Source organism: Neodiprion virginianus, chromosome 2 (assembly GCF_021901495.1).
Source record: "Neodiprion virginianus isolate iyNeoVirg1 chromosome 2, iyNeoVirg1.1, whole genome shotgun sequence".
Lineage (NCBI taxonomy): Eukaryota > Metazoa > Arthropoda > Insecta > Hymenoptera > Diprionidae > Neodiprion > Neodiprion virginianus.
In genome coordinates, this window is record NC_060878.1 from 32673915 (window position 1) to 32696925 (window position 23011).

At 34.7% G+C, this 23011-nt stretch overlaps 5 protein-coding genes across 14 annotated transcripts; 3 read left to right on the plus strand and 2 right to left on the minus strand.

Moving 5' to 3' along the window:
* Positions 1 to 546: 546 nt before the first annotated feature.
* Positions 547 to 5832, plus strand: LOC124299342 (bcl-2-related ovarian killer protein homolog B-like). 4 transcript variants are annotated; one of them, XM_046752517.1, is made up of 4 exons: positions 547 to 615; positions 2773 to 3076; positions 3140 to 3589; positions 3733 to 5832. In XM_046752517.1, the coding sequence occupies exons 2-4, from the start codon at positions 2825 to 2827 to the stop codon at positions 3850 to 3852; spliced, it is 822 nt and encodes a 273-aa protein (XP_046608473.1). In that variant the 5' UTR covers positions 547 to 615; positions 2773 to 2824; the 3' UTR covers positions 3853 to 5832. The 4 variants fall into 4 exon arrangements, with proteins under 4 accessions (XP_046608473.1, XP_046608474.1, XP_046608471.1 ...); XM_046752518.1 differs by lacking the exon at positions 547 to 615 and adding an exon at positions 1570 to 1607; XM_046752515.1 differs by lacking the exon at positions 547 to 615 and adding an exon at positions 2537 to 2678.
* On the minus strand, positions 3536 to 9090 carry LOC124299340 (intraflagellar transport protein 80 homolog). Of its 5 annotated transcripts, none has more exons than XM_046752504.1 (17): positions 8848 to 9089; positions 8485 to 8663; positions 8316 to 8426; positions 7916 to 8094; positions 7702 to 7791; positions 7485 to 7622; positions 7267 to 7391; positions 6906 to 7154; positions 6630 to 6793; positions 6364 to 6561; positions 6139 to 6289; positions 5866 to 6037; positions 5528 to 5650; positions 5222 to 5361; positions 4997 to 5135; positions 4763 to 4859; positions 3536 to 3575 (listed from the first exon to the last, which is right to left on the minus strand). In XM_046752504.1, exons 1-16 carry the CDS (start codon positions 8940 to 8942, stop codon positions 4776 to 4778), a joined length of 2337 nt encoding a protein of 778 aa, XP_046608460.1. In that variant the 5' UTR covers positions 8943 to 9089; the 3' UTR covers positions 3536 to 3575; positions 4763 to 4775. The 5 variants fall into 5 exon arrangements, with proteins under 5 accessions (XP_046608460.1, XP_046608461.1, XP_046608459.1 ...); XM_046752505.1 differs by lacking the exon at positions 3536 to 3575 and adding an exon at positions 3991 to 4259 and having other exon boundaries at positions 8848 to 9090; XM_046752503.1 differs by lacking the exon at positions 3536 to 3575 and adding an exon at positions 4466 to 4601 and having other exon boundaries at positions 8848 to 9090.
* Positions 9091 to 9788: 698 nt separating this feature from the next.
* Positions 9789 to 13422, plus strand: LOC124297970 (lysosome-associated membrane glycoprotein 1). The gene is made up of 5 exons (XM_046749463.1): positions 9789 to 10037; positions 11468 to 11751; positions 11900 to 12128; positions 12301 to 12486; positions 12597 to 13422. The coding sequence occupies exons 1-5, from the start codon at positions 9986 to 9988 to the stop codon at positions 12734 to 12736; spliced, it is 891 nt and encodes a 296-aa protein (XP_046605419.1). The 5' UTR covers positions 9789 to 9985; the 3' UTR covers positions 12737 to 13422.
* A 438-nt stretch (positions 13423 to 13860) lies between these two features.
* On the plus strand, positions 13861 to 19574 carry LOC124297968 (transmembrane protein 164). Of its 3 annotated transcripts, none has more exons than XM_046749461.1 (6): positions 13861 to 14116; positions 14827 to 15155; positions 15225 to 15341; positions 15421 to 15499; positions 16083 to 16183; positions 16368 to 19574. In XM_046749461.1, exons 2-6 carry the CDS (start codon positions 14838 to 14840, stop codon positions 16662 to 16664), a joined length of 912 nt encoding a protein of 303 aa, XP_046605417.1. In that variant the 5' UTR covers positions 13861 to 14116; positions 14827 to 14837; the 3' UTR covers positions 16665 to 19574. The 3 variants fall into 3 exon arrangements, with proteins under 3 accessions (XP_046605417.1, XP_046605416.1, XP_046605418.1); XM_046749460.1 differs by lacking the exon at positions 13861 to 14116 and adding an exon at positions 14136 to 14258; XM_046749462.1 differs by lacking the exon at positions 13861 to 14116 and adding an exon at positions 14300 to 14365.
* Positions 19341 to 22927, minus strand: LOC124297971 (F-box/SPRY domain-containing protein 1). The gene is made up of 4 exons (XM_046749464.1): positions 22587 to 22927; positions 22166 to 22439; positions 21741 to 21831; positions 19341 to 21657 (listed from the first exon to the last, which is right to left on the minus strand). Exons 1-4 carry the CDS (start codon positions 22889 to 22891, stop codon positions 21563 to 21565), a joined length of 765 nt encoding a protein of 254 aa, XP_046605420.1. The 5' UTR covers positions 22892 to 22927; the 3' UTR covers positions 19341 to 21562.
* Positions 22928 to 23011: the final 84 nt, after the last annotated feature.

The following is a 23011-nucleotide window of genomic DNA, read 5'->3' on the forward strand; positions in this document are numbered from 1 at the left end:
GTGAAGGTTACAAAGGACCTAACGGTACATCGTAAATATGTTTGCTTGCGCACACATGCCGAATATAAGACCCCATTTAACGTTATATTACATAGCGGGAGGGATTCAGCGGCGAAGCACCTTGCAGCAAATATAAGCAAGTTCGGAATGTTTACTCGCGCCACGTAAGCTTGGGCCGTTAATTCTTTAACTTAAATGAATTACCTAATCCGAATGATAAGTTAAACATACCTATAACTGATATACAAATAGCTTATATAGTCTTTATAGATAATTGGTATGATTTTGGAAATGGTTGATTGTTTATTCGGTAAGAATGCAATATACTAATATTGTAGTGGTCCGCGGCACTGAGAATATGATATACCTATAGTCATTAGTCGTATCATATACGCACTTTACAACTGCTGCATATAATATGTATAGGAACAATTTAAATAGAAAAGTGTAGATATAGACGACGTATCAATATATTCAATGGACATGAGCATAACTATATGCTTATGTATATAACTTGCCTATTATGTCCTGATCATCTAGAATTGTTGTCACGTGCGCATCGACAGAACACTATAGGGATAAGTCATTACATCCTTTGGGCTGCACATTTTAAAGGTGAGTTCATACTATTTGCAATGTATTTATTGATTTTCTACCAGGTTTTATGTACTATTACATTTCTTGCATGATTATAATTACGAAGTTACAACAATACTAATTGTGACTAGTTCATATTGACATATTGGTAGATCATGAAAATCGCATGTGTATAGTATGCATATTCAGCGCAGGTATATTGTACCGAAAAACTTGTCTCCCTACAATATTTTACGACGTCAGTCATTTGTCTATATTGCGCATGTAATAGATTACATAGATATTGTCATATTATACGAAAAATGTCCTACCGAAACTAACGATGTTCTAATTTCGCAATTTCGAACCTTTTAGTCAATTTTGCACATCCATTATATATACCTATATTGAACTTGCAGGTGGCGTGTGTTTGGTTGCCAAAAGTCAGGCGTTTTTATTATCTACGTGTACGCAACTTATGCATACTTATACAGATATGTAAATGATACACAATAGAAATGAATAATTTACTGTAATATTATCTCTCTAATGGCACACTAAATTTATCCCAAAATTTAATGTTCCGTAGCAGTAAAATTTTTCGGCATTGTTGCATCTAACTTAGTAATTTTTATGTACGTTCTACCCATAAAATGACCAAACAAAGAATTATAAAATCTTTAAACAGGTAGGTGCGATACAATGATCGTTTGAAATCGTTCTGATATTTTGTTTCAAGTTACAATGGAATATACAAGTTATTAAATGAATATTGAAATACTACTTAATTTAAAAAATTTACCCAGCATCTGCTTCTTATATGATTTTATTAAATAATAGAGTAATATGTAGTAACGTGACATCGTCGGTACAGATCAAGCACGTAATCTGTTTACATTTTACAAACGAAAGGTAGCTATTTCACAAGGTTCTATACTTCCACACTTCCATGCACCTATACCTATAGAGGATTCGTGACACGTGTAGTTGCAGGCACATAATGCCTATATTTTCGCCTGGAGGAAATTTTTGTAAGTGAACAAAAATAGAAATATTTTCGACCATTAGCACTACTATGTATGTTGCAATACCGCAACCAATTTGTTTAGAAGGCCATACCATACTATACCTATTCATGTATGAGACATACCTGGCCGTCATTACTAATAGTGTAAAGATTTATGAAAATTTCTAAAAAGAATGAGCAGCTGTAATATATAGTGACCGTTAATTGAAATTATAATTAGCACTTTAATGTAGTTATACACAAGACTGTATCAACGTTTTTTTACTAGTATTAGTTGAAATTAATGATAGTAAAGCCTCTTTTCAACTGTCCAAAAATTACTGCAATACACGCATTATACCTATCCGAAGGCATAAATACGTAGCTGGGGGGTCTTGACAGTATGTCAATAGTAATAACTTACAGTACCCACTTGACTTTCATTAGGGATCAAAATGAGTTTTAGATGGCCATTTGTCAATCACAGCATACAGGTTTTAACTTGAGCATCTATAAAACTTTATTACTAACTGAGTACCATAATTGTACATCGTAATGAGAAATAATTCTTCAGTTGACGTAAAATACAAAAAAAGATCCCAACTTACACTCATGAATTAATTTTCAACATTTTATCTTCAGATGCTAATTTTAACTATCGTGAGTTTGATAAATTTTTAAACAGTGCAGACAGAGGTGTCCGACATTTCTTAGGTATGCTACAATATGTTCTCATTTGTAATATTTATCTATATTATTTATGCAACAAAGATTACATATTTCACGAAAATGACGAAAAACTTGAACGTTTTGCTTCCTTTTGCAATATTCATCCGTGTTCCTAAGCCAAAGGCCCTGTTAGCTCATGCATATAATTACAGACTACTTGTTTTTCACTGGTAGTCTGAAGAAGGTCTTCGGATCAACAACGCATAACGTGCTCCGCATGAGAATCATCAGTTCCTGCTGAACAGCTCAGAAATCGTGCCTGCTACATATCTGTGTGTATCATTAAAGCATCAAAGTGATTTAGGAGAGCATACTTTGCTGTGCATGAAATAAAGAGGAAGAAATTTCTAAAAATAACAAATTAATAGTGTGGTATTCGCAAGAGTCTTTGTTGATAGTCTAATTAATCGACATTATTCAAATATTATATCTTTTTTAAACCTGTAAAACTTGTTCAATAGCGGACAACATAATAAGTTGTTACCTGAATGGGAAGATACTTTCTTACTTACCATGTCAGGGATTGTCATGAGTAGCCGTAGCCAAGATGGTGGAGCAAAGGTTATTCATCGAAGGAGCAGTTTGGCAGCATCTTTGCATTCCAATTTGCTCGGTCTCGGATCTACCCACGAATCAACGTCTTTTCACGTAGTTGGTTCAGCACGGCGAAGATTCAGCAATGTTAGTGATGTGGTATCTAGAAAGTTATCGCACACCATTGGCTGGAGATCAGTATCTGCATCTGTGAAAATTGCAGTGTCTCAGGTATGTAAAAACATGGAATATTTAAAATAATTGTCTTCTGACAGTTGGCATATTTTATTTCAGGGAACTTCCTTGTGTGGCCAATACATTCGCAATAGATTGAAGCGTTCAGGAATCTTTCACCGAAAATTGGGATTAAAAAGATTGAGAAGCGAAATAATACTTCCAGGTGGCACAGTAGTTGGAGAAGTTTATCCGGAGCTCACAAGCATTGGTGCAGAGTTAGAGAAAATGCATCCTCATCTTTTCACAAAAATCGGACGGCAAGTGGGATGTAGTACCTTCAGTTCGGAACAAGCTGCCAGTGATGTGTTGACTGATGTATCAAGGGAAATGTTGAGAAACGGGGAAATGACTTGGAGCAAGATAATTGCTTTGTATGCAGTTGCTGGTGGAATAGCAGTGGACTGTGTTCGCCAAGGAAGACCAGAGTATCTCCCAGCTATCCAACATGGAATGATGGAAGTTCTCGAGGATGATTTGGCTGCATGGATTCAAGCTAACGGAGGATGGGTAAATAGTTAATATCAAGGAACTGCTTATCGAATGATGATCAGTAAATTTTATGTTAATTAACCAGAGCAACTGGTACTTTTAAGAATACCATATACAATGAACTAAATGTAACAGGAAAACCAAAATTTGAATGATTTCAGAGTGCCCTGACAACTCGATACAGGCCTGTGGTAAAACCGACTATTTGGCAGGTTTACGGGCTTCCACTATTCCTTTTATTGACTATCATATTCATAGCTGTGATATTTCTATATTCATAAAAACTTATTTAGGATATTTTTATACAATTGAGGAAGGTAAGAGGTATATCATCAGCGAAATTTTTTCATAAGATACCTACATTTAATATATTGACATTGTTAATAGATACAGTAGAAGACAATTTTTAACACTTTGTGCATTAAGTGTAGTATACCAAAATTCAACCAGATTCATAATGTTCTAGTAGGTATCAAACTTACGCCAATTGTTGCCAATAATATACAGTGACATATAACATGGCTCGGTCTCAGTTAGTATTATAAGAATACTTTATTCGTGACAACTGGCCTACATTGAACGACAGATATATAATATTATAATTATTGCAAAATAAGTCCATAATTATAATTTAATTTGGTTGGTTTTACTCTTTTCTTTCACTGATAAAATCGTTTTCGGAATGTCACTGAAATATGTGAAAAAGTTTGGTATATCAGAAATACTAAAAGTTATTCAGAAAGAATTAGAGAACTGTAATATGCTCATATACACATTTATCAGCCATAAGGGGTTTTCAAAAAAATTAAATACTTTTCGAGCAACTCAGAAATGATGAGATAATCAACCAGAGGTCACATTAATCTTTCACAGTCGAAATTTTTTTTCCTTCCATAAGAAATGCATAGCTTCTGGGGATGAAATCATGCCTATTGTGCCTATGTCACGACACTGAGTTAAGTATTACATTTCTCCTGTAATCTGGTAGCAAATTTTTCTCTGAAGATTACATTACATCAAACAGCATGTCCTGGAAAATTCTTATAAAGTCTCTCAATCTGCGAAAAAATTTTCTGAAATACCTACATATTTTTAGTGCTTTAGCAGTGCTTTCAAAGAGACACTTTCACGTCACTTCTATTGCTACTTTATTACAATGCTCTGATAATTCGTGATACGTAGTACACTGACCTGAAATCGTGAATTACAATTCCAAGAAGTTCAACTTCTCAGATTCGTTGTCAAGCTTTTCCGGCTCTTCAGTTGGTTCGGACATTAAGTGAACTTTCTAGCCACCCATTAAAAAAAATTTCGTTATTGACACATGAGCTGGTTAAGAATGAGAAAAATAGTGCATGATAAATGAATATCACGAGTATTTTCAATGTTGAATGGACGGACTAATATAGAACAAATAATCCTCACCTGCTCATTGAATGTATTCACCGTCAGACTTAAATACAATTGATTGGTTTCTTGTTTATTTAGAATACGAAGATACTTTTTGCGAGCCTGTAGTACCGTATCCAACTCTTTCTTATGCCTGGTTGCGAGCTCCAATGCCCTATCATGAAAGCGTAAATCAGCTGTATTTATTGATCAGATATTTAGTATTAAAATTCACAGAACAATAACCTATCATGAATATACCTGTTCCAGTTATATATTTTGATATTGGCATGAATCGCTTCAACAACTAAGCCATTTTGCAGGAGGATTCCTTCTGCAGCCAACAAATCACCTGCCAATAAAGTCATTCCAGCCAGTTTTTCGATTTTATTTGGCAAGAGCTGTCAAAAATTTAATTGTTACCGACAGTGTGGTTGGATCCTCTTTTAATAAGCATGATGTGAAATGTTATTTTTCAACTACCATGTATACGTCTTAGGTATATTATTTGAAAGAGTATAATCGCAATATCTGATTGCTCATAAGTTACAGTTGTGGTTTTCTCACCTTAATGTACTGAATGTAATCAACCTTATCAAATCTGCCTATAGCAGCATATGCCTCTTCTGCAGCACTCAACTCTTTGGCATCTGTTGCCATAACTGCCATAGAAGTCCACAGTATTTCATTCTAAGTAAAAATAAATATCTTGTAAGCTGTGTTGCATATAAACATAAATAGTCATATACTTTTAGTATGTAAAATTTTGTCATACAACATATACTATAAAAATCAAGGTTTCTGTAATGATTAATGCGATTGTCTGTAAAAATGTTCTAGATCAAACTGCTAAAGACTGAATGAAACCATTATAATTGATTATTTAATTTAAACAAGATATTTACCTGTGCAATTCGACACAAGGAAAGTGCATCTTGCCATCTATTATTTATTATATGCTGGTGCAAACTCGTAAAGAAAGTATAAAAGGCAGATGTAACCAGAGCACCATCTCCTCGCCTGACAGTAATTAATCCTCCCTGAACACACACTATATCTGGTTGCTTTCCAAATTCGCTACCGATTCACAAAGTCATTAAAGTTACATACACGTATTACAAATGAAGGACTTGTGTTGTAACTCTAATTTGTTACATGGGTTACATTATTGTTTTTACCTGTTGTTTTTATCGATTCTTGTTTTTCGAATCATTTTTTTATCACTGTAATGCACGCAACTTGGGCATAGCCAAACAGAGAGGGTGACATCTAACATCGCTGCTAAGATATTGGCATCTGTAGCCCATTGAATACTTTGAGCCATAACAGCTGTAAAGATACTTGAGTAAGAATTCAAATTTTAAGCTGTTTTGAGTATTATGTGGCTGATTCAAAGTGCATACCAATCTTGCAAACTCTTCCAAAACCACTAGTTCGAATTGATATTAGAAACAAGTCTCTATTAACATCAATGACTGCTAGTTGTCGCTCAGTAACACTACCAACATGATTCAATGCAAGCTGAGAAACTCCTTGGAGATGGGTGTGGGGTTGCCCTTCCATAATTGGTTTATTACTAGACACTTCTAAAACGTGCAGTACTGAAAAATATGCATCATCATTGGCAACTGCATTGCTACATTAAAGCTACATCAAGTCAATTACTCACATTTATTATTACTCTGATCTCGAATAACGAGCGTGTCGGAACAGAGAGCGATGCACGAAGTATGAATGGGTTCCTGGGTCATGCCTTTCCAACGTGGAATACCCAATAAGCGACCCTGATAACTATACAAGGTAGTAACATTCCATTCCACAAGTAAGAAGTGTCTAAAATTATAATAAAAATGACTTATTAATTGTGATAGCCTTAGAAAAGATTTATGGACTGCATGTTTTCTGTGCACTAATTTGATGTTATTATTCATATTTTTGCACATACTTTTCAGCTAAAATTACAGAAGAAACAGAACCGTTCTTTAAATCGAATATAGCTGGGGTATTCCAGTTGATAGTTGCATAAACATGACACTGGGATGGTGTGATGACGACTAAGTGACCAAATCCAAATTCCATCTTAACTACTCGATCTGATATTTCAAGAGTTTCATGTCGCTCGCTACCAACTTCTCTGACTTCAATCGTCTTACGTCGAACAAGAGTTGCCTCATAGTTGCTCCACTCTAGTCGCCTGATTCAACAAATTGAAATTATGCTAGTGATCAATTTATTAAATATCAAAAAAATTTTCGAAGGTCAAGTGCACTGGACTTGTAGTACAAGTATGTGAAACATTTTTATACCTATCAATAACATGTGCAGTAAGAACTCCACCACCTCCACATGCCATAGCTACCTGTGTACTATCACTTGACCATGCTATGGAATAAATACTTCCAGTGTTGACTTTCTCCAAAGCGTGGGACCACTTGAAAGATAAAAACATTTGGAAACAAACGCATTATTTTTCTGTCAACTAAATGCTAGTATAATTATGATATGACCAAATTGAATAACATACTCCAGTTTTATCACACAATCGGACTGTATTAAAGGATCCGACAGCAAAGTAATCACCGCTGGCACACCAACTAAGTGATACAATTGGATGCTCCATCACACTACTGCAGTATAATTGGTTACCTGTAGAGTCCCAAACCTATTAGAAAGTTGGTAAAATAATGAAATTTTCCATAAATTATACATGTAACCTACTTGCATAATTTTAATATAATTACCTTATATCGACAGTCTTCACCAGCAGATACTATAAGCCCGTGTTTGTGGCTCCATGCAACAGCTAGAATCAGTCCATCATGTCCATGCCACTATCAGTAAATTTAAGAAATGCCCATTCAATTATTTAGTACTCAACTGAGAATATACCCTACTGTGGCCGCAGCTGACTCCAAACAGTTTATAGTGGTTAGTAATAGAACATTTAAGCACTACCTTATGAGGTTTAGCATTTGTGTTGAAAAATTGAACCAAGAGGTGCGCACCCAGTGCATATAGAATTGAAGAACAGTCCGGACTCCATGCAGCACTTAAAGCTGGTTGTCTGCCTCTAGCCACTGTAGATCGAAGCATACCGCTGCGTGACCATATCTTCACAAGCCCATCTTCTCCTGCTGTAATTCATTATTGAGGATAAGTTTTAGAACTACGCATAGGACTATTGTTACAGAAAACATTGTGTGCCCGGCTGTTTCAGTGATTTAAGCAAACGATTATCTTAGATATGGCAGTCCTATTAAAAACGTGTGCAGTTTGAAGTTAACAAAAACAAAGTCACTGAATATTTTATTCTCACTGAATTATTTTGTATACTTGAATTTGTAAGTGACCTTACTCGTCATCAAGGCAGAACCGTCGTTGTTCCATTGGCCGACGAGTGTAGCTCCCTTGTGAGCCTCGACGCTTTTCTCTATTCGTCCATTTTTGTTAATCAAATGAAATTTACCTGTCAACAGAATTAACTTTTATTCTACAATTAAGTCTATTGAAGACAGTGGCATTACCATCAGCTGTTGTAATTAAGAGGATATCGAAAGATTGCTTTTTTGAAGACATACTCGGCTGCATAGGCCGAGGATGCCATTGCATATCCGTTGGGCAGAATTCAGATGGAAAAGTTGTAATTATTGATGAATGCACTGTGCCACCTTCCAGTCGCCAGCATAACAAGATATGGTCTTCACTGCAAGTTTGTGGAAATATGTTAAAATGGTACTTTGTCTGAATTTGAAAAACTATATTATTTTTAATAGGGAATGTATGCACGTGTGTATGTATTTGCATTTGGGAATATATTATATACATGAATAAGTACATTCACAATGGAAAATAAAACGACGTTTTGGACTGTGTGTTTGTATGCATACCCACAAGAATATATTTCTTCAGTAGAGTTCCAAGCTACACACGTGACTAAACCTTTATGTCCATTAGTATTTCGTAATGATATTTTAAATCGCATTGCTCTGGATAATATCTCACCCGTGACCAAAATGACAGAATGAGGCAAAGTGTAAGTATTGCGATCTTTGACGTTTCAGTCAATTATAATTTTCAACGTTGCGTTGCCATTACGCGGGTACGTTGTCATGACAACCAACTTCACAGTGGGTGTATTCCAAAATATACTGGCAGTACTGCAAGTACTGGCAACCGCGTTCCGAAATCGCGCGACAGCTTACTGCCGCCAGTTAGTGACGTCACGAAATTTATTGACATAATAAACTCAATTTAATGAGAAAACTTGATTTTTTTTTACAATGCGTGCATGGTTTATGCTCTGATCCACGCAAGTAACAGTAACGCATGTATTTAGCTGCCTAGTTCTTGACTAATAGGAATGCCAAGAAAATAAATAATTAGCATTCCACGCATATCTGGGTGCTTATTACGGATGTTCATTTTCCACATTTTCCACCACCTAAGCATTCTGATTGGGTTGCAAAATATAGTCAAACAATCAGAATGCGTAATAATGCCACAGATCTCTATTAGATTAGTGGGTAACGCTAAAGTCAGGTCTGTAAGGCCGACTCTAGGGTAGCGCTTCTCTGCCGAATTGGGATTCCTATTAGTCAAAATACTACAGCAGCATTTTGCTGTTTATAAAAATTTAGCTAACAACGGAAAACTACAGATTGTGCGTCTACGTAATTTCACGACATATTTCGGAGTCTAACTGTTGGACGTGTCCGACAGTGTTCGTTAGGACGTCACAGGCCTGGAACGATCGTCACAACCGTTATTAGTCACATACCTATATGTATATAGTACAGTAAAAACTGATCAGTTTGGGGACATAAATCCGTAAGCTGTGGAGACAGGTTCTTTCTTCATAGTCCTCTTTATTTTGCAGTTTACCGAGTTTACGCCATTCGAGTACCTATGGTTGAACTTGCTCAGAAAGTTCCGCATTGTTTGAGATTTGCATTTTATAAGATATTCGAGTGAATATCAGTGCTGAAGTAAATAGTTCCTGGAAATTTATTATCGTTGTATTTAGAAATGTTCCAAACCGCCTTGTTTCTTCTCTGCTCGGTGGCAGTACTGCATTCAGGTAATATCGGAATTTTATTTCAGAAGGATTTCCGAGTTCTTTACAAATCCTTGCAATGGCAGATGATCGATGTTATCGTTTCGTGACGTTGCATTATTGTTTGATGTGACAGCTCACACAAGAGTTAGCCGTGATGAATTTATGCGATCTTGTACAATTACTAATTTCCAATCTCTGAATACTGATTCAGAGCTATGTCCATCTATATGACTATACATTACTCCGTCTTGTTTAAAATATTTCTTTGGAAAAACAACATTGTCAACTTCTGCTAATCTGAATATTGCTACACATCTTTGCTCAATATCAATTCTTTACGTATTCAAGATTACAAATAACTTTTTTCCCCTCAACTTTGGCAGAATGCTGAATTAGTTTGTTAATCTCCTTTTCACATAAATCGATCATTAACAACGAGAATATTTACTTCAACATTTTAAAATGTCTGATGTGGTTAATAGTATTTATCTTTTCCAAGTTAGAGCATAATATTTTTTATTGTATGATGTTTGCCCAATCAGTTTTGAACAATAAGATATTAACTATACCCTGAAGTCAAAGGCCAGTCCAAATCGGTTTCAAATCGAAAGAACAATCCAATGTCAAAAGTATGCTTACACAAATTTAAGTATTTGAAAGTCTGGTTGAGAGACACTGTGAGGTCTGCAGATCAAATTTCACTGTTAACAGTGGATATACTTACAATATGATAACCTTCAATGTAAATATTATGGATACTGTTGACTTATGTCTTGAAAACATCCCAATGAATTATGGATAAAGCTATTTATTCATCACATTTTTTTATGCATGCATTACATGCATATCTACATAAACAATTTCATATTAATACTTCAGGTCATTAAGTACAGTACATTATACACTGTGAGTCAAGTCAGTTGCTTATCTGAGACAAGTGATAGCAATATGTGAAACCAGAACTTCCTTAGTGATATTGAATCCTCTAAAACAAAGAGTGAGCTATTCTGCTCTCAACAGGCCAGTATATCCTTTCTTAACCTTTAGAGGGCTGGTATTTTTCTCTTGAAATTCGATATTTTTTAGAGGCATGATTTATGTATGTAAATAGTTAATACCTCCCGTGGAGTCTCGTAGTTATGCTGGTTCCAAAAAGAGTCAGGTCGGCCTCTAAAGGTTAAGCCATTCTTGAAAATAAATGATGACTAAAGACCACAACAGACATATAAATCCCAGCCAACATTCAACTACCAACAATTTGATTGTTCATAATCTGCATTTTATTGACAAAGTATGTATGTCTTACTATAAAATAAACGATTCTCAACCTGTATTTCTTACAACAAAATTTTATAAGGTAAAGATATGTAAGTTAGGTAAAATTGAACACAAATCAGTCACAGAAAAAACCCATACTTATTTGTAACTCAATTCAGTTTTAATTTTCTCAGGTGCAGAGACTGTTCCAACAAGTAGTTCTATTGACACGAACAGCCTCGTGGCCAGCTCTACTGAAAACACAAATCAACCTACCAATGGAACTACAATTTTCTCATCATCGGTTACACCAATTCCAACCGAAACAACTTCAGTTATGCCTACACCAACGACCACACCCACACCTGTGCCAACTCCAGAAATAGGAAAATGGATCGTCAATGAGACTAACGAAACTTGTATTATAGTAAAGATGGCTGTTCAGTTTAATGTTACATACATCACAACCGATCACAAGGTCTGTGCTAATCTCAGATAGAAACAGATATTGATCAAAATGAAGCATAGTATTCACAGATCAGTAGACCATGTGTTATGATGAAATTATTCTTTCAACCTAATCCTTACTACAATTTGTCTATAATACATAAATTATATTTTTACAGAGTGACTTTCTTGTACTGGATCTACCTGTCAATGAAACTCAAGTCAAAGGCGTATGCGGTGCTTCAAAAGACATTGAACAGAATATTACGATTTCGTGGCTCACAACTCCCAACAGTACCACTCAAAATAATCTGACCCTTCATTTCAGAAAGAATATAACAAAAAATCAATATAGTCTTCACGATTTGCAAGTAGATCTTGCACCTGAAAACTTTCCCCACCTTACCAGTGAGTTGGTTATCTTTTTCTGTCTATTCATACGTTTAGGAGAGATAAATTTAGTTTCTTATTGATAGATATTGAGACTTTGAAGGCAACAAAATTTACATCAATAATGTGGAAAAATGTTACAGGTAGGTCAAAATCATACGATTTATAATAGCTGTTTACTGATTTACAGACTCTTCGATGAGTTTTGAGCATAGGAGCAATCAGTTTACGACAGGACTCTCCAACTCTTACCGTTGCCTGAAGATCCAAACTTTGAACCTAACAAAAGAAGATAATAAAACTGTAGGCGAAATCAAAGTGTCAAACTTACAATTCCAAGCTTTCCACAGTGGCAGTGCCACCAGTTTTGGCTTTGGTAATGAAAAAATACAATCACATAAAATCTTACTTTTATATGTAAACAGAGTACTGTCTGTGAAGAATCACTAATACTCTTGCAACAGTAATGACAAATCATTGTTACAGCTGAGGATTGTGCCTTTGATACTCCAGACATCGTTCCTATCGCAGTAGGATGCGCTCTCGCTCTGCTTGTGGTGATAGTTTTGATTGCGTACCTTGTGGGACGTAGACGCAGTCAAGCTCGTGGTTACCTCAGCATGTAATCAAAGAGATACTTGAACTCGATACAAGAAAAATAATTTTATTGTTAGCATTATCACAATACATAACTATGTATGATTATTGATTACGAAAAGGCGTTACCTTGGTAATATTTCTCATATACCTTTCCGTTGGCATATTCATATCAACAAGATGTGAAAGTTGATTAAAACTTTTGTCTTCTACACAGTTGTGTCTCAACGATGTTCATTCAGTGTTTGCTTTGGCTAGCTATTTGGCATAGGGGGATATAGATTACATATGTGTGCAAACAGTATGAAAAAAACAGCTTCACGAATTTGTGGTATTCAACAGATTTAAAAAGTTATATGTGATTTTTGGAATGAAAATGTGGTATGATATATTTCAGATAAATTTTATTTAATAAAATATCAGTGAAACAACATCAAAGCGTCTGGAGTAATGATTATAGTAGTTACGCCAAATTGTTTACAATAATACAACAACTTTATTGGTAGAATATGAGTCTGTGATTCGTAATATTTCATCCTAAGACTGAGAAAAAAAGAATTTATCCAGGATTGAACGTGGTATAAAACACTTGAGACATATTACGATAGAAAATGTATATATTATTACGATATGCCATTTATTCGATTTTTAATTGAACGTTTATAGTTGTATGCCAGTGCTTTGGTACTTGGTAATAAAATGACGTATTGTTTAACCAATGCAGGCAGTTATTCCGTTATTGGAGCTTCAATTTTCCACGTTTGGCGTGTCTGAAGAATGTAATACCATTTTTTTCACACTACGTATCCGACATTCGTGATCTGCATGCCGCAACCCATCGTTTGATATGTCCGTTTTTACGTAGAGTATACTTGCTGAGCGTATAGCAAGCACCAAATTAATCCCAATTAGAGGATTTCTCACATGAGCCCATCACGTAGTTCATAATATCGAGTCGATACAATGTAAATAAACCCCTTATCTGAATACTACCTCCGACTATTCCTATAAATTTTAGGAAATACATTTCTTTTTCCAACATTTTTAGTATCTGTTTCAAATACGTGCTTCATCGATTCAGTTTACCGCCGCAATATATGCTATATTTTGCGCGTTTGTTATTAGAGGTCGTCATGACAACCGTCTTTAATCGCCTTGCATCAACGGTTTTTAAACAAAGAAAAATTTAACAACACTGGGATCAATTGCTTAAAATTGACCCCTTCTCTCTTTCAAATTTTATTACTAATCCATTTATTATTATGTAGTTTGTTACGTAACCGGACAAAACTTCGTTTTCCCCCTAAACGAATTTCCCGAATTCTAGTAGTGTATATAATACATAAGTCGTTGCATCGCGGAGCGGAGCGAAGCTGCTGCCCGGTTTGATTATCGTATATCCTGATAGCGTAAGTATCGCAAATTTCATTTGGTATGTGTAAACAGAACAATTCTGTTTGTATATAACAATGCAAGAGTTTTGATATTCCATTCGTAATCAATATATGGTTATATTGACACGTATTCACACGTATATCTGTACAGTTCTAGGTGAGATAAATTTGACATTTCGGTTTCATAACCTCACTTAACCTCGTCCTCTTTAATTAATACACACCGTCGCTGACTAATCATCGATTAAAATTCACCTCATCACCGTAATTTCTACACATACTCAGTCATATGTTGATTATTACCGATATCAGAGAATGAGTTATTATCGGTTACGAACTTTTTTTTTGGCACAAATTCCTGGTGCCCTTAACTAAAATCAGACGCCCCATTATCATATTCTAAGAATTTATTTCTTACGAAAGCCTAAGTCTAATGAGTTTTAATTACTCCACTGATTAAACAATTGTTCTTATCCGTGTCTTCTTAAAAGCGTGAAAATTTGTCAGTATGATGAATCTGAACCTATTTGTCTTGCAACTGATAAATCTAAGCTGTCGGAGATTAATGTTAACAATAGAGATTAGTTTTACATTGATTTTATAGTAATTGATGCCCCATGACAAGAAATTAATATTTTCGTTACTTTGCTGATATTTACAGAGCCTTTCGGAATAACATATTATCTCATCAAATCTTGTCTTAGCCGAATAAATTATTGTCTTAGATTCCTTCGTCATGTTGGAGTGGGCATACAGTGGCGTAAATGCTTCTGTGCCTCGCAACGTTGGACCTGAATGTGCAGAATATTTAACGTCATCGCGACGAGTTGTAGAAACTATAGCAGCTACAATTTTAGTCGCAGTCACTGTGATTTGGGGTTTGAAGCGAATAACTCTACCCAAACCTTCACCATATGTGAATCAAGACAGAGTTGGCAAACGAGTATTACTGATATTCATGTCGCTAATCCTTGGAATGGAGATTGGCTTCAAGTTTTCCAGCAGAACTGTGATTTATTTATTGAATCCTTGCCACGTAACAACGGTGATGCAGGTACGCCTAATGAATTACATTAATGCAGTCATTTCGACAAACAAATATTCTTTATTGCTATGTTTTCAGTTGTACTTGTTGGCTGCTGAACCTAGTCAAACTGTTACTGCTATTTTTCGAATACATTTAAATCTATTGAATGGACCACTTTTAGCCTATTTATTCCCAGAAACTGCATCTAGACAAGTGAGTAGCTTATTGTAAGCTATAGTAATGTAATAATAAAGTAATAGTACATACTTTAAAATGATATATGTGTTTCTAGATATTTGTGGATAAGGCTATATACTATATCCAACATGGTTTGATGGTTGTAATTCCATATTACTTACTACGGCTTGGAGGTATGTGCATACGTCAAACTGCGGTGGTATTTATTGTAGATGAATATTTGTTCATGCAAAAAGTTTTAAGCAAAGGCTGGAATATTCTCTCGATCATTAACTTCAAGGTATATTTATATTTTCATCAGATATTTTTTTTTCTATTAGCTGTTATTGACTTGCTTTCGTACTTTGTTCATACTTCAAAAATATGATCTTAACGTATCTGCACGAAGAATTGTAAACAAAAGTGGATAACTATCATTGGAATTCATGTCTCGTTAATTAATAAAGTGGACATTACCTTATACTTATAATTGCCTTGATAACAATGTATCTTGAAAGCTTGGACTTGTTTCACATAAATTTTGCAAGTTTGCATAACTAGGCCTTCGCCTAGTGGTAAGCGATCTTTTTAAAATAATGTGGAATTTACGAATTTTTCCTAACAATATCTGAACAATGATTTAATCATTTCTATAATATAAGATATTCTATGTTATAGTTTTTTTTCTTAAACTGTATTGAATTGTATAAGGTGACAACAAACTTATCGTTCTTGCTTTACAATTTACTGTTTTATGCATTTATATCTTTATTTTAGGATCATATAATGTTGAGCCGTTGTCCGATTTGAGTTGGTCAGTCCTGAGCTATGGCTTAAATCTAGCTTACCATTTTTGGATCCTGCAGGCATTTGCATTGGTGAGTTATAAAAAAAAATCGCCATTACAATTAACATTGAAATATTGTGAAATTAATAATTGATAATCTTGAAAACCAAAAAATAGTATCTTGTATTGAAACACAGCTTAGACTACGACTTATTCAAACCAAGCAAAAATATTCCGCACTATTCAAGGATGTGATGATCATTATGTTCTTGCAGCCTGCCCAAGTGAATTTGAATCATATGTTGTGCCCAGCTGTTTTGGATCCGTTTGAAGGTCAAAATTATCGAGTTTGGGCAACGATTCATCAGTTTCTACTCTGCCCTATACTTTGTAAATTATTTTGTTTTGTATCTAATTTTTTACTCACACAGTTTCCTGTTACTAAAGTTAAGAAGTCACTCGAGTTTCCAATACAGCGTTCAGTTCTCAGTGATGATTGTCTGTATAAACCAAAAGCTAGTGACTCTTCTCTCCAAATTGGCCGTGAAAATGGTCATACACACGTAGATTAAACTCAACTCACATTTTTCGAATAAGTTTTGATTAGGTGCATTGCAATAATGTTACGTGGATCGTAACATTTATTTATATCGCTTAGCGACATGTCACAGATATACCGTACAAAAGTATCAAGACTATCTGGGCAATGATTAATTCTGCACATACCCCATTTTAGTTTATGCAATGAACTCATTATGAAGAACCTTTGATCTTAATTATAACATAGATCTGTAACTCAATGATAATTTTACTATTGAAAACAAAATATTCGTATTATGATCTGATAATTTTAGATCTGTTTGCTGGTATTTATTTCTGAAAACAATCAATTAAAATAGCAAATCATTGTGCTTCATAATTTGTTTTGTTTGGAATACCTGTCATACTACTGATTTTATTTGATCCTTGTAATTGCTAGAAATCTCTTGAAACTTACGAGTTGTGTTTGACGAAATAAAGATTGAATCATCCACACTAGCACATAACACTGTGTGATATTTTTACAAAAATGAAGCATTCATTCATTTATTATTTATACGCATTCATAAAGCATAAAGATATTGATTTTTTAATTGTTGTTCTCTTGTGCAATTCGAAATACTACAGCAATAATTAAAAAATACAAAGTAGATAAGTACAGATTATTGATTCAGTGGAAAATGTATCATATCCAACAGAAGTCGTATCTGTTTTTCAAAATGAATATAAAGTACTATACTAAGCGAATTCAGTTGATTTGGAAGCTTCTACCTAGTACAACAAATTACTTTTATTGCTGTACAATGAATGTTACAACAAATATTGATTGTAAATTTCACATTATAAGTAATATTTGAGATTATTACAGACTGTATTCTCATGGTTACTGGGCATTGAGTTTTCATATAATCTGAAGCTATAATTATTGTACAAAGCTGTGATCAATCCAAGCCTATATTTCTTGAAATTTTTGCTTGAATATAACATTAATGGAAAGATAGAACTAATCATGAATTACAAAATAAGTTTCATTTTGATCTACTGCGTGTGTCGTATCTTTAGTTCTTGCAAAGTGCATTATGCTAAAGCATGCAAGATGTACCAAATGCCGATTTAGAAGCCTAGTTATCAAAAGCCAAAGATAAGTTGATCTTCAATAAATCTGATGTTAGACAAGTATCTTGCCACATATAGGCTTGGATAACGAAATCGGATAATTCCTTTAGAATAGGGTATTCCTACTAGAAGTATAAATAGGGATAAATACATTCAGAACTCTAACTAGTAAGAATTTAAATCCTTACTACTACTTCATATTCAAAATAATGTATTAAATGTAAATTACATAAACAAGGATGTATAAGTTATTGATTTTAGGTAAAGTTCAAACGAAATTAGTAGCTTATTACTAGTCACTATTCTCCTAGTCTGTGATTAGCCAGCGTTGAATATCGCTGGATTAATTTTCAATTTGACATTTTATAGATTGGCATCATTTCACAAACCCTCCTAGCACCGTATTTGGGGGTGAATGGAAATTAATGGACATGGTTATTTAAAAAAAAAAATTAGGAAACTCTGCCACATATTAGTACGTTACGATTCAAGTGCGCGAAGTATGAGATTCTTGCACTACTGTAGTTTGTCGGCCGAGCGAAGTGCGCATGCGTTTCGTATTCTATTTTTTGTAACACCTGTAATGGGAATTGCCCCCAACCCCACCAACCCCGCCACCACCACCACCACTACCACCATTACCTCCTCACCGAAGAGGCTGCGCGAGGTAGCTAATTCCCCAACAATTTCTAAACTGTTAGGTAATGCCGTACAATTGTTAGGTAATGAATATTACCTAACAGAAAACTATATCATAATGAACATCCCCAAATAGTTTTCAATTCTAGCTAACGGTTTTTAAAGTGTAGGGGAATCGGGCGCTTTGCGCGTACTTTTTGGTATGCGAAGTTGAACTTCTCATGCAGGTGTTACAAAAAGATATATTCCTATACTATGGAAAATTAATATAGATGAATACTTTACCCAATTAGTCAGCAAACTGCTGATTATATTAATTATTTCTTATTTAAAACATACGCGTTAAGAATTATGAATTCGTCTGTTGCTGCAGAAGTTGAATATTTGTAAAATACATTTTCACATTCATTTCAAATTTAATATGACTATCAATCACAAAGTGGGCACAATTCTGCCCTGATATTTATTACCGATTCTTCAAGTTTTCCTTCTCGTTACAATTCACGCTTGGCTACAGTTCCTTCAATCTAAGCCTGTAGAATAGTTGAAACAATATTCATCCGTGTAGATATTGCAGAAAGTATAAAATGATGTAGTTACACATGATTGTATCCCCTTTAATATTTCCAAAAATGCTACACCGATTTTCCAACTGTAGATGGTGGAGGATTTCGATCTCAATTTAATCCAAATAGAGGGCTGTAACAAAGATTATCAAAAATACACACGAAAAAATAACAAGTACTTGCGGAATATCTTTTACCGATCCCAACTCTTGATGTAGTTGCCACCAAATATACATATTACCTATTTTTGATAATTGTGATACCGCGTATTAGGTATGTAGGATAGTGTTACATGCATGGAAAGCTGAATTCATTTTTTTCATTTCAAGATAAAATGATTTATTTACAAATATGATCATACATTCGCTTAAAATTTTTTTTTTTGTATTTCATTTTTCAAATATATTTCACAAAATACCCTGATGAGTAGCAGTTACCAATGGGCCGTCATACTTTCAATGAGTAAAAAGTGAAAAGCCAAAATTGAAACTTTTGCGCAGAATTATGGCAAAAAAAAAAAACTTATCTAAAAATTTTGTTAAAAAATTATTACAAGATTGCAGTGCTAGAAGGACTAGGAAAAATAACAACTTACCAGGCATCATATAAATCTTAAATTATCATTAAAGTGATACCTCGGTGGGACGTGAATATATCTCAACAACAAAATAACCATCTCAGCTATCTACAAAACAATAACTAGTCACAAGAATATCAAACGACAAAATAACTCGAGACAAAATAAACAGGGACCAAATAACATAGCTAAATAACCCGTGACAAAAGAACAGGAACTGAATAACCCCACTAATCCCACACACACCAACAAATTGCATACAACAAAAACAGTGTTCCATCACCTCGAGATGTTTTGTCTACGGTTATTTTGTGTTATAAAGTTTTGTCTCATGATATTATTGTTGTGGGTTATTATTGCTGGGGTTATTTTGCGAGATATTTTGTTGTGGAATTAGATGTTTTGAGATATTACATGTAACTGATATCTCTTCCTGTATCGTATCTGTCAGTATTTTTGTATTTGTGAAACCACATTAAAATTTGACGGTATTAAAGGCACTACTCGTTGCATTCCACAGTTTCAAATGGAAAGACCAATCGGGTTTAATGCATACTCTTGTGATTAGTTTGAGTAATAAACTATTTTGAAACACTGAGCACAAACTTAACAAACAGCATTTAAAATACACCTTAACTAAAACCATACGGACACTTCTGAAAAAAAGTTTATTTTTCACAGATGCAATAATCACTATGTACACGATTCTGTACAAAAGTTTAGAAAAAATAATCGACGAATTCTACCTAGGGTAATTCTTAATAAATAGTAATAATTACCAATAAATATGTACATTAGAACATTGTTTTGCTTATTACGACTGTCTCTCCCACTTTGTTAATTTTTAACTCACACACACACACTACCTGCTTTAGCTTTTATAAAAAGGTTGCTATTTATAATTGTCAGAAAGTAGTCGGTCATAGCCTATGGAAATATACAATTTCTTAAAAAATAATTATTCTTACACTGTGGTATTTCAAGATAACAAATTCACCGGAACTTTCATAGAATCAAGCTATAGGATACATCACTGACTTGATTGGTATCTTGAAATCAGTATTGTTATGTTACTAGCAATGAACTTCAGTACATTGTTATACATTATTCTCGCACAATTATACTCTTCAAAATTCCATGTTGACATTTCTGCATGAATCAAAAGCTCACTTACAAAGACTTTGAGCATATTTAACTGTGTAGAGTTAATATAATTAATAATATAATTTTTTCAATTACGTATAGGACATAATCGAGCGCTCAAAATATCCACGCAATAGCAATTGCTACGATGCTTAACCATCAGCATTAGCATTTAGAAGGGTAATCGAGTCAATGTACCAATACTAGCTTGGTTGGCAAGTGAGTGAAATGCAACTTAACCAGATTCAAACTACAGTAGAGCGTCTATTATTCGAACTAATTGGGGGTGGCAATCATTTAGATTATCGAGTTTTCGTATAACCAAACAGTGTGGGAATCAACCCCTAATTCGTTGAACGTAATAGAATATGTACATAAAACATCAGATTCAATATCGGGGCTCACTTTTTTCACAGCTCTGCAGATGAGTAGGAACTGACACTGGAAAGCCAAATGTGTGCAAACTCCTGTCTGGTAGGTGGAGAAGAGGTACGCCGTGCAAGTTTGTGCTTACAATGTCACACAATAATATATGTAGCGGCCTGTTATGCGAAAAACCGGAAATTCAAAGTAAATAATCTTTATGATAACTGACGATTTGGATAAACCGAATCATTGCTCTGATAATTAATATTTTGGATAACTGATGTTCAGAAAATTAATGCTCTACGGTATAAACAGTTCAATAAACAAGCTATGTACGCAATTGTCGCCAATGCTTCGAATTGCGATGCTCATTTTTTACACTTATCCATTATTTATACGCGTTTTTTTGGACTCGCCTTAGTGGAAGTTCTACTTAAACGTAGATATATTTTAACAGACTATCCTCGCGTGGCACATGCTTGAGAGAGTGTTGCAAGTTTACTTCAAAATTTTGCAAAAAGTGTTAGCCATCCAAAGGTGGTCCAAGATATACCATTGAAACTTCTGTATTACCATAAACAGCCGATACGGACGGGTATAATCTCTTGTCGGGTAATCCTGTACAAAAATGTCCACTTCATTAGAAAATACATGAACCAACTATGACAAAATTAACATTGTTGGCAAAAACAATAATATACCTCTAAACGCTACACCCAGGAATTCATAGTTTTTTTCAAAGGACAGTGTGTTGTCATCACAATCCAGTATTACTCTTATTTTCTCACCAATCTGAAATTAGATAAGCTTTTAATAAATTGATGTATCATGTGCTAGAAATTCTGAATTTTCATTTCAATAAAAATATAAACGAGCTCATACCAAGTAAATTATTTTGCATAAGTCTTTCACTCTATAGGACAGATTTGTGAGAAATTAGTAGAAGTTGATAAATTTTCAATTTAATTGGTGGAAAAATTTTTCGACAAATCTTACAGAGTACATGTTGCTGGAATTTTCATTCAAATGAACATTTGGCATTTGAGTCACACCGCGCATTGACTTTTCCTGAAATTTGGTGCCTGCAATTTGATGGATAAGAATATGTAGCAAATTATCAGCTTACCTGATACTTTGGAGCGTTGTTAAGAAGAGGATAATTGCCTTGTGCATCCCCATTGTGTAACAAATGATTGTCGACAAGGTTCCATCCCCAAGAGTGTTCGTCGGAACCAAGTAGAGCTACATACCCTTGGCAGAGTAGAGATGCTTCTTTCGTTGCTATTCCTATCACAGCTACGGTTCCCAAAGGACCTTCCCAAATTACCTCCCACGCATGACGTCCATGGCGGAATCCTATCTTACTCCGAGAGGCATCTGTACTTTGAGCGACTGGATTTCTGGAGGTTGAAAATGAAGCGAATATTGGAATGAAGAAAATCGCTTGGTTTGTGTGAAAATTTAAAGTAACGGGTATGTTGTGTGCATTGAAGTCAACTCAATCACAGCACGTGACAAAACGTAAAATATACTGCTATTGCACCTACCGGTGCAAAGTGAACCCGTTTGGTTTGATGTAAATATTGCGGGAACAATCGTCAGGGTTCCAAGCATGGTAAAAAGCTCGTAATTTGGCTTTATAGGTGGGAACCGATGACAGTAAATCCGACTTGAGCGCTTCTTCAGCGAGTTTTCTAATACAGTGTAACCGCCATACATCATTATTCTCATCGTTCAAAATTCTATACCAGTTCTTACACACCAAGGAACAATTTCGCAAATCGTGCAATTTTAAGTAGGAAAATATCACTTCTAAAACATGATCGGGAACCCTTGACGCTATATCGTCCATTTTGCCGGTCCTACGTGAACGACGGAACAAAATACAGGTGGGATGGAAAGGAAACGAAATAGGGAGGTCGTTCTGCACTGTGATTCGCAGATACATTGATTCACTGACGTTTTGTGTGGT

Coding starts and splice junctions, on each gene's coding strand:
- LOC124297971 (XM_046749464.1), bottom strand. CDS start 22,891: ATGGACGATATAGCGTCAAGGGTTCCCGATCATGTTTTAGAAGTGATA. Junction 22,440..22,586: donor AACGGGTTCACTTTGCACCG/GTAGGTGCAATA, acceptor TTCAACCTCCAG/AAATCCAGTCGCTCAAAGTA. Junction 21,832..22,165: donor ACAACGCTCCAAAGTATCAG/GTAAGCTGATAA, acceptor ATCTAATTTCAG/ATTGGTGAGAAAATAAGAGT.
- LOC124297970 (XM_046749463.1), top strand. CDS start 9,986: ATGTTCCAAACCGCCTTGTTTCTTCTCTGCTCGGTGGCAGTACTGCAT. Junction 10,038..11,467: donor GGTGGCAGTACTGCATTCAG/GTAATATCGGAA, acceptor TAATTTTCTCAG/GTGCAGAGACTGTTCCAACA. Junction 11,752..11,899: donor ACATCACAACCGATCACAAG/GTCTGTGCTAAT, acceptor ATATTTTTACAG/AGTGACTTTCTTGTACTGGA.
- LOC124299340 (XM_046752504.1), bottom strand. CDS start 8,942: ATGCGATTTAAAATATCATTACGAAATACTAATGGACATAAAGGTTTA. Junction 8,095..8,315: donor CGGTTCTGCCTTGATGACGA/GTAAGGTCACTT, acceptor AATGAATTACAG/CAGGAGAAGATGGGCTTGTG. Junction 6,290..6,363: donor TGGAAGAGTTTGCAAGATTG/GTATGCACTTTG, acceptor GTATCTTTACAG/CTGTTATGGCTCAAAGTATT.
- LOC124297968 (XM_046749460.1), top strand. CDS start 14,213: ATGGTTATATTGACACGTATTCACACGTATATCTGTACAGTTCTAG. Junction 15,500..16,082: donor TTACTTACTACGGCTTGGAG/GTATGTGCATAC, acceptor TCTTTATTTTAG/GATCATATAATGTTGAGCCG. Junction 16,184..16,367: donor TCCTGCAGGCATTTGCATTG/GTGAGTTATAAA, acceptor ATGTTCTTGCAG/CCTGCCCAAGTGAATTTGAA.
- LOC124299342 (XM_046752517.1), top strand. CDS start 2,825: ATGTCAGGGATTGTCATGAGTAGCCGTAGCCAAGATGGTGGAGCAAAG. Junction 3,077..3,139: donor TGAAAATTGCAGTGTCTCAG/GTATGTAAAAAC, acceptor ATTTTATTTCAG/GGAACTTCCTTGTGTGGCCA. Junction 3,590..3,732: donor TTCAAGCTAACGGAGGATGG/GTAAATAGTTAA, acceptor GAATGATTTCAG/AGTGCCCTGACAACTCGATA.